This window comes from Bombyx mandarina, chromosome 21, assembly GCF_030267445.1.
Source record: "Bombyx mandarina strain Sakado chromosome 21, ASM3026744v2".
In the NCBI taxonomy this organism is placed as follows: Eukaryota; Metazoa; Arthropoda; class Insecta; order Lepidoptera; family Bombycidae; genus Bombyx; species Bombyx mandarina.
In genome coordinates this window covers 5,309,166-5,319,404 of record NC_143227.1, presented here as the reverse complement: position 1 = coordinate 5,319,404, position 10,239 = coordinate 5,309,166, and the positions used below count along the sequence as shown (strand labels likewise).

The following is a 10,239-nucleotide window of genomic DNA, read 5'->3' as shown; positions in this document are numbered from 1 at the left end:
CCCATGGACTTAGGCAATGCCAGGGGTAGAGCCAAGCCGCTGCCTACCGTTAAGTACTTTCCACAAGCCTCGTTTGAAGAAGAACATGTCATAGCGCTCGGGAAACGCCGTGGAAGGGAGCTCATTCCAAAGCCGGACGGTACGTGGCAAAAAATAACTCTGGAAATTTACTGTGTATGAAGCCATTGGCTTCAGGTAGTATGGATAAACTCCAATCCGGTGGTGGGCGGTGCGATGATAAAAACGAGATGATGGGATCATCTCAAGCAATTCCTCCGAGCACTCCCCATAGAACGAACATACGGTACAAAATACAGAGATAAGCGAAGTTCCTCTGCAGACCAAAAGGCTCCAAACGATCCGTGAGAATGGATTTCGCTTCATGCATCTTACCATAATTCTTACTCTGGTAATCTTTTAATACCAGAGAGATCATGTACCTCTAAATATATACGTCTACTTATTTAAGCAACGAAATGCTTACCTTTTTTACTAAGACTTTTATTCTCACTAAAAAAAATATGTAAAAAAACCTTACAAATATTTGTTATCTTGTTTTTCTGAAATGTCGAACATCTGTAGCATTTGGCAACTTGTTATACACGCCGAGTAATATTTTACATCGAGCCGCAAGGAACAGGTGGGTTTAATATCGGTTAATTGCCCTTTGTTTCAACAAAATAATGATTTTAAGCCGAACTTTGTTAGCAACAGTAATAAATGTTCATACTGAGCGAGTAAAATATCTCGATTCGCGGGGAACGTTTCGAAGATTTGTAATGAGATGTAATTTAGTGGGACTAGAAATTGTATCTGTCTAAATTATTTATCTACTATTGTTGGGAGATGGATATTTGAAATTTCGAAGACTACTATCCTAGGAGTGCATTTAGGGGAGATTTTTTCAAATTACCATCATAAAAACGCTAGATGACGTAGTAAAGTTATTTAAAAGTTGTTTTTGTTACTACTACTTCTTTTGCTAACTAACCAACATGAACATCGCTTCCAGATTCAAAAGTATCTTTGTAAACTTCTTTTTTTTAAATGCTTATGTTCAATGAAATACCGCAACTATGTATGGTACTGGATGCCCTAATACTATTAACAATAATCTATAGTACTGCCAGTCCTCTGTGCAGAGCTTGCATGTCGTCAAATGCGACAGTATCCCACGCTTTACTGGAATACACTCGTTTTTCCCTACGTATGCTGATAGCCTTGAGAGGCTATTTCAACTTCTCCTGGACGTGTAGGTGAACTCACGGGGCTCTAACCGGGAGTGTTGCTAACACTGGCCCTAGCAAGAGCTTCGCAGAATCTACCACCGGATCAGAAACGCGGCCCACTGAGAGGACCCGGCGAGAAACTCAGTGGGCAGTGTCTATGGGTTAAGTTACTTGTCGAACCCTCGATAAGGACGGTGACCGGTGCTTGTGGTACCTAAAAGCACCGTTAATGTATCGGGGGCACTCGTAATATGGTTACAGACAACGGACAACAGACGGATTAAATACCTTAGCACGCCGAGGTCGTCGGCAGTATCAAAGCACTAATTGACTTTTTGAAATAAAATTCTCCGTAATTCGCCTCGTGGTCTAATAGATAAGACGCCTAATATTCTCGTATCGACTGAAGCGACTATACCGGTGTTCAAATTCCGCTGATAGGTCCCCGTTTTTCTAATACAATAATGACATAAAACATGTTCAAGAATAATTTACAGGATAAAGGAATAGCATCGTGCAATCAAAATCAAACACCCGTAAATTATAATTTGCGTAATTACTGTATGATTGAGACTTGGACCTCAAGTCTCAAGATGGGTAATGTCATAAACGCTGTGTTGCGATTAGGTTCCCGCAAACCCTTAACGTCAGGTAAGCATAACTTCTAAGGTTCACTCCTAACTATCCGAAGAAGCGGACGTCAATCTGTGAAAATCAGCCCAGTCTGAAGTATCATCAAGTATGATGAACGCTTCTGCTAAATTTAATGTTTAAAGCTGGATAATTTTAATGTTTGAACGCAATAATTTCAAAAACTACCAGTCAGAAATTCAAAATGCTTTATACGAAAAGGCGGTATGAAAATAAAATTTCTGTAATATTTTAATACAATCAAGTACAGATGAGGAGAAAATGAGGAATTTCGTTGGACATTTAATAAAATATTTCTGAAATTCTAATTTAATGAAACCAGGCTTCATTAAATTTGTTAATTGAAAATTATTTAGGAATTTTAAAAAAAACGCAGTCAATTGATTTATTTCAAGCGAATCTTTAATTCACCAACATTAAATATCAAGTCCGAAACATATATAATATTGCGAGTGAAAAAAAAATTAAGCTCGAATTAATCTATACTTAATATTATATTATTATATTATATTATATAATTATAAAGAGGAAAGATAAAGAGGAAAGATTTGTTTGTTTGTTTGTTTCGAATAGGCTCCGAAACTACTGGACCGATTTGAAAAATTATTTTTCCATTAGAAGCCGACATTGTCCCTGATGAACATAGGATACTTTTTAAAAAAAAAAATATTTTATATTTTTGGTTTCATGTGTGTTTTAATGGAAGCGAAGCGAGGGCGGGTCGCTAGTAACTAAATAATTTTAAAGAATCTAATAGACTACATATTTTTTGCTAATACAAAGAATTGAGGTAACAGTACACTAATGCAGGTAATATTGGATTTTGGTGAGTTTTAGTGTAATTAACAAATTGGGCAGGCGACTTAGCGAAGGTCGCTAAAAAATGTTGGAAGCCGATTGCTTCCAGCAGACCATTCTACTTTGTGAATAGCACGAGGGAAGAGTTCCATTCTTGTTATGTATCCTTTTTAAATATTTTGGACATTCAAGTCTCCAATTCGTTATTTATGCAAATATCTGGTACCAGACACGCGAAAATCCTTGAAATAGATGTCTGAGTCATATTTATTTATGTTTTACCATTGTAGACATACGAGCATGGTGTGTTACCTTCACTCATGATCATCAGCGATACCTAGAGCACTGCCAAGCCACTGCTAGTTGCTAAAGATTCTCCTAAAATGCGTGGAAAAGCTAGGAAGCAGCTGATATGATGATTTTTCCTACAAATCATCCTGAAATTTCGTGCCTGGTGGTGTATATACAGTCCTCAAGATTGTAAAATAAGACCACGACGTACTTATTATCTGTAAATTAAAGATAATTGTTAAATTATTGTACACTACGAAGACACGTAACTTAAAAACATACATTGCATACAAAATTCTATTACATTTTTTTTTATTGCCCTTGTATGCAGACGAGCATACGGCCCACCTGACGGTTAGTGGTTACCGTCGCCCATGGACTTCAGCAATGCCAGGGGCAGAGCCAAGCCGCTGCCTACCGTGCCAAGCCGCTGCCTACCGCAAAAAGTCACAAAAAGTCAATTTATGTTTCCAGAGAAGGAGAAGTGAATCCATTTATGTGGACATGTAACACCGATACAAACAGACAGAAAAACAGAAAATATTAATATTTAAATTTCTGTTTTTCTGTCTGTTTGTAATTAATTAGGAATTAAGTTAGGAATTAATTCCTAAAATATTTCAAATTTGAAGTATTGCAAAATTACTTTATATCTCATACTTTCAGCTTTTGTGGAAACCGTTTTATGAGACTTGGGTCGCGACAAGGTGACGACTCAGCGGAGGGATATGTGGTGCAGGGCATGATTGAGGGTACAACACCCATAGACCAACCAAGTAAAGACAGCTCCAAACGGTTCCGTCAACGAATGCACAAGAAAGGCCGCGGTACGCTAGGAATGGTGACGTCTTGTAAAGCGCACCGCCACCCGAACTGATGACCACGACCACTTTGCCAAGAGTGCAAAATACTAAGAAGAAAATGGGAATCGTATAATGTAATCTAGTGACCTCAACTGGAAGACTGCTATTATTTACGACATAAATATTAGAACATAAATATTAGAACATAAATATTTATAAATTACTCACTTTGCTAAAACTTCCGTAACTTATTACTGAGAACTTGTACGCCGTTAGTTTTTTGGGCTTATGCGATCTGTGGAGATGATGCGAAGTCAGTGACTCGTTTATAATGTTTTATTACTAGTATTTACTGTTATAGTTATATAGGATTAAATATGAAATAAATCAGAATAACTGACTATAAATAATCTGTTAGATACTGTTCGTTTTATTGATAGATGTGTTCTTTGACTTTTTTTTAATTTTTTTATTGCTTAGATTGGTGGACGAGCTCACAGTCCACCTGGTGTCAAGTGGTCACTGGAGCCCATAGACATCTACAACGTAAATGTCCCACCCACCTTGAGATATAAGTTCTAAGGTCTCAAGTATAGTTACAACGGCTGCCTCACCCTTCAAACCGAAACGCATTACTGCTTCACGGCAGAAATAAGCAGGGCGGTGGTATCTACCCGCGCGGACTTACAAGAGGTCCTACCACCAGTAATTATGCAATTTTAATTATAATTTTGCGGGTTTCATTTTTATTACACGACGTTATTCCTTCACCGTGGAAGTCAATCGTGAACATTTAATAAGCACATATTTCATTAGAAAAATTGGTACCCGCCTGCGAGATTCGAACACCTGTGCACCGCTCAACGCGAATGCACTGAACATCTTATCCTTTAGGCCAAGACGACTTCAGAACTCATCTTAATCTCTTTATTCCTATTATTTTCTACCTTTATCCAGATTGCGACTCATACTTATGTTATTCATTTTTTTACTTGTCTGTCTTTATCTTTTCGTTTTTATCTATTCTGTTATTGTCTTTGCTTTTTCTTTTCACACAATCCATCAATCGTCACTTTTATAATTATTAAATAAATAAATTATTTTACTTTACTTTTGTTATAAGAACATCAATCATTGTTTTTCAGCTCTTTTGAACTTAATTTATAATCAATGTTGTACCAAAGTTACTCGTTAAAAGAAATGAAGTAAGCTAATATTCCTATTACATAATTTAATATTCATATTCTTACTTAAAGTCATAATAACGAAAACACTTTTATTGTAACTTAAATACATGTGTCCTTTAGAAACTGGTTGGGGTATATTGGAACCCACACTGATCGTGTCTATTTTCCAAGTAAAGCAATTTACGTTTCAGTTTGAAGAATAAGCAGGATATTATTGAACTTAGATCCAGAGCCTACAAATACTGACGGATTGAATACCACTTGGGTAATATTAGACAAATATAAATGAGATAAAGTGGAAATCAATTTATTAAAGTTTATTAAAATTGGTTTCAATTTTTTCTCCCACTTTATTAAATGATTTTACAAATTTGAGCTAATAGGGAAAAAGACGATGTTTGTAAAAATAGCGAGCACTTTTGAGTCATTTCAGGCATATGATCATTGATAATTCTAATTCCTTTTCAGGTCAGAATTGCCAATCAAATTACTATACCTTTTGGGCTTCAAAATATTGGTACGATATATCGAAAACATAACACTAAATTAAATTAAAATTACCTATCTTGAACAAAATTTTCGGCACAAAATTTCCGTAAGTGGTCTTTTAAAGCCCACTTAAATTAGGAAATCACCAAAAGCAATGGTTTATACAGTTAAAGTTTCTTTATCCGTATTCAATGACAAAGGCCCGTATTTCTGATTATTACGTAAAATCCTCAGACTAAAATAAATGTTTTTCCCTATCAGTACTAATTTATTTCCATTGATAGATCAATGCCAGCATCTCATCTGTAGACAGCATCTCTTTCTCTCTCGATATCCTCATACATTATTATTGATTACTGATTATCATCATCATTATTGATTACCACGTACCTTATCATAATTGTGAGAATAGTCTTTTTGGATTTCTGGTCCATTTCATACCATTTACACAGAAACGCAGCTTCGGCAATTCTGCTGCTCTATAAGACACAATAATTTAATAACCTACAACTACAAAAATGTAACTTTTTTAAAGTGTAATTGTACAAATGTAGGAGTAACTCAGAATATTATAACTATTCACATTAAAAATAAACTAATAAATATTACTGAAAATAAAACTAAAGGGCGAGTTAACAACCGCAATGTTTTAAATTATCTGAGACAGTTAGATACGTTCATTTTTTATAACAATATATTTAATAAAGGACACTAACACTTTATTTAAAATTAAAATTACGTCACAAACCGAATTGTCATACCTACCTCAGAAATTAAGTTTTCCCCGAATACACTCATGATTAAAATTTGAAGCAATACTGATGATAGGAACAGAATGCAGCCAGGTATTTGGGTCAAATCGCCAATCTATTAAAATAACATTACATCAATTGAGTCGACTATTATCAAAGGCGGCAATCTGACTTTTGGACAATGATTGGTAAATCAGAAAAACGAATTATTGACTTTGTATTCCATTGGCAGTCACAAAACTCTTCGGAACGACATCTTAGATAAATAACAGGTTAACTATTAACCTTTATTTAATGCAGGTTTTGAACCGTATTCTTTGAAGGAGACGATTATATTCAAATAAATCTGTATTGACATATCAATAAAAAATTTTTGTCCAAATGTACAGATTGCCGCCTTTGATAATAGACGACTCAATTAATACAATCAAACAAATTGCGTATACATTATGAAGAAATAGTTCCTCTTAAGGAAGGAGAAATCAACGAAGTATTTTCATTATGTAAGCAGAAAAAGTATTTATAAAAGTTACCATCAAATTGAAGCCAAGTGCGCAAATTTCGACGGATCCAATCAAAACATTAAATAGGTTTGGAGCTGTGAAAATATTTTCCAAATCCTCGGCGAGTCTGAGAACAGTTATGAAATCTTGCGTTACTTAATTTTATTGAACGGAAATTTGCTCTGGCTTTTTTACCAGGATAATGACTAGTGCTATCTATACTTATATATTAATACGTGAAACAAAAACTTTGTAACCCTTTTTACGAAAATTGCGCGGACGGAGGAGTACGAAATTTCCTATACTTATAGAGAATATAGAGAAGGAGTGCATACTGTTAATATTTTTTTAAATTATGCATAAATAATACATTAAATCAATAAGTAAAAACATTACACACACTACCATGTATTTGACACACACACACGCATGCATGTTGTCAAACTTTTCATAATTATTACTTAGTCTGTGATCAACTTGAAAATAGATTAATATTGTTTGTCTTTATTAATATCTGTCTAAAGTGTAGTCTTGGCGAAATCTGCGATTGTAGAAGTATAATAAGTCTTTGACAATAGAATCATAATGGTATACAAACTTACAATTACAATTAATTAGAGTCGAATTTCGACTACTGTGGGACCACTAGTTAACTGTAAATAGGTAATAATGTCTGGTTGAATTATACATGGAAAATAATAATATGTTAAATTTGACGGCTAAAGTCTTAATTGCTGATCTAATGAACATGTATACGTATGTAATGACGTATATACTCGTAGTATTAGTATGTAATGTTTGAAATTATTGTATCCTTTTAGAGGTTGTTAAGAAGAAAACCCAAAAAATTATGCGGCTTGCAGATTGTCATTTTTTCATTAAGTTAAGAATCACCAGAGAGGAATTTTCGGCATTTTAAAAGTTTTAATTAAGTACTTCGACTGTGATACACATACATACATGTCATTTTACTTCCAATATACAGGTAACCTTTCTATAAGACGGTACTTCTACAACGCGATAACGAGATTTTTGTATAAATTATTTAGAAAACTATATAATGGGAATACACAATATTATGGGAATACAGAATATATGGGAATAACCGAAGTTTAACTGCTTATTTTTTATGGATACTAATAGGTAGAAAAATACATACAGGCATAGTTGAGATGTTTCATTCAGAAATATTACTCTCCTTTTAGAACTGACTTATGTCATAACCCAACCATATATCGGGTAGAGGCCCGAAACGTTGGACTGACCAGATCCGCACTACCCTCGACACCACAGTTCACGATGCTCTACACTCGGCGGCAGATAGAGGCAAATGGCGTGGAATGGTCCGTAATAAACTCCTGTTGCGAGTAGGTGGTCACGACCCTCAGTATTGAGGAAACCGAAGCAAGAAGAAGAAGATGTCTTAAAACATGGTTTCGCACAACACGGGATTTTGTAGGAACGTGTCTACCGTGCTATAGGAGGGCTAACTATATTTAGGTATAAATGTTTAAAATCATGAAAATGATATAGAGCCTGAGGTTAGAAGGAAACGTGAAAAGTCAATGATCTTTGAAATTTGATTATCTTACTATGTTTTAAGCGATATCAAAAAACTTGCTTCGATCACATTATGACGGAAATCTAATCATAGCACAATTTGAGGCATAAACATAATATATAAGAACTTACTTTAATACATACTGTTGCTCCTTCACGACCTCTTTTAGTAAATGGGCCGTGTTTCTATTTACTTTCTGAAGTTTGAAGCTAATTAGCGAGAAATTGTTACACACGAGCGAAGTCAGCACACAGTAAAGTACGTCGACTGTTGCGTAATATAACACACACGTGAACCCTAGAAAGGAATGGCAAAATTTTATGCTCAAATTAGTCAAATTCAATTCAAGTCAAGAACGAACCTGACCAATCAAATTAGTTTTCTATTCTACATAATGTGTCCTTGTTTTGAATTGTGTGTGTGTATAGTGTGTATGTTTTATCAAAATTGTTTTTTAATATACATTTATCCAACACATATATACAATATATCCACGTCCACAGTCCACGTATGAACTCTCAATATTTTTTTAAATGTATAACTGCATACAGGAAATGAATGTCTCTAAAAATGAATTTTAGAGTTATACTACTCAGTCTAGTTATTAATTGTTTTGATCTTACCACAGAAGATGGAATATAAATATACAATAAGCCACGGAATCCAGGAATCAGTTTTAAAAGGCAACAGTACCGCATAAGGCAAAATGAACTGAACCTCGTTACTAGCAATATAATTATACGCTATGATGACTGGAGACGAAAAATTGTAAACGAAAATGAGGACGGCGTTCAAAACGAAGAAATACTTCGTTATGAACTTTATGAGAACAAGATTCTTTCTCACAAGCTCCGTCTTTCTGGTGTCGTTTAAAATAATTTTGTGAAGACATTCAAGATTCTGAGTCAACTCGTAAATTTTTTGTCTTTTCACCGTTAAAGCTAAGATTTTTAATACAGACAGCACCCCGATGCAAATGCAGGGTGCTAATTGTGTTAGTTCCAGAAAATTCTCCGACGACATTCTCGAACCGAAAAATGCAATTTCCTCGATCAACATAAGTGACAGAGGTAATAACAGCACGTAATATCTTATTTGTATTTTCGGATTGTCAAACGGGATTCCCATTAGCCAGAAATTCATTTTGATTTGTTTCAAAAGCTCTCCGAATTTTGGTATGTCCATTCTGGCACGCTAGCACGGATAGGAAAGGATTTAGGTGTTTTGTGATGTGTGAAAAGGGACAATTATTTATATCAAAGGGAGTTTCAATGCGATTGAGTTTGGACAGCAAGGGCTGTGCCGACACAGCAAACTATGACAAATATATTGGCTATTTATGCCGCATCCTTGATGATCATAGAGTTAAAAATAACTACTTTGTTATATTCTTAACTAGCGACCCGTCCTCGCTTCGCTTCGGAAACATTAAATTTTATTATTGATAGGCGAGTCCCGCCAAGTTGCGCGCGGTACGGTACGTCAATAACTGCGGGTGACGCCGCGGGACGAAGCTAGTCTAAAAAAAGTAGCGTAAGTTACTCCTTATATCATCAGCTATCTATTAGTGAAAGTCTCATCAAAATCGGTCCAGCCGTTCCAGAGATTAGCCGGAACAAACAGACAGACAGACAAAAATTGTAAAAAATATTATTTTTGTGTATGTACCGTATATATATTTATATGCATGTAGTAAAAAGCGGTTATTTCAATATTACAAACAGACACTCTAATTTTATTAATATGTATAGATTATATGGCAAATACACAGTTGCACCCCAAACATAATTATACAAAAATCTAATTCGTATAAATTGTCATAGAAAATATTGGGGTTGGTTGAAATATAAATCAATTACATTCAACATGAGCTTTTTAGTCAAAAGTAATATTAGGTGAAGGAGCAACCCTGTCTTGCAACCGTCAATCATAAATCATCTATTCATTTTTGTCTCTTTCATGTGACAATTGTAAA

General features: G+C 34.8%; 1 protein-coding gene across 1 annotated transcript; it reads right to left on the bottom strand.

The window, feature by feature from the left end:
• Positions 1-2,412: 2,412 nt before the first annotated feature.
• Positions 2,413-9,501, bottom strand: Or-42 (olfactory receptor 42). The gene is made up of 7 exons (XM_028187717.2): positions 8,888-9,501; positions 8,396-8,561; positions 6,734-6,830; positions 6,214-6,315; positions 5,839-5,927; positions 4,001-4,067; positions 2,413-3,187 (listed from the first exon to the last, which is right to left on the bottom strand). Exons 1-7 carry the CDS (start codon positions 9,447-9,449, stop codon positions 3,104-3,106), a joined length of 1,167 nt encoding a protein of 388 aa, XP_028043518.2. The 5' UTR covers positions 9,450-9,501; the 3' UTR covers positions 2,413-3,103.
• Positions 9,502-10,239: the final 738 nt, after the last annotated feature.

Coding starts and splice junctions, on each gene's coding strand:
- Or-42 (XM_028187717.2), bottom strand. CDS start 9,449: ATGGACATACCAAAATTCGGAGAGCTTTTGAAACAAATCAAAATGAAT. Junction 8,562..8,887: donor TTTATATTCCATCTTCTGTG/GTAAGATCAAAA, acceptor ATTCCTTTCTAG/GGTTCACGTGTGTGTTATAT. Junction 6,831..8,395: donor GAGCAACAGTATGTATTAAA/GTAAGTTCTTAT, acceptor AACTGTTCTCAG/ACTCGCCGAGGATTTGGAAA.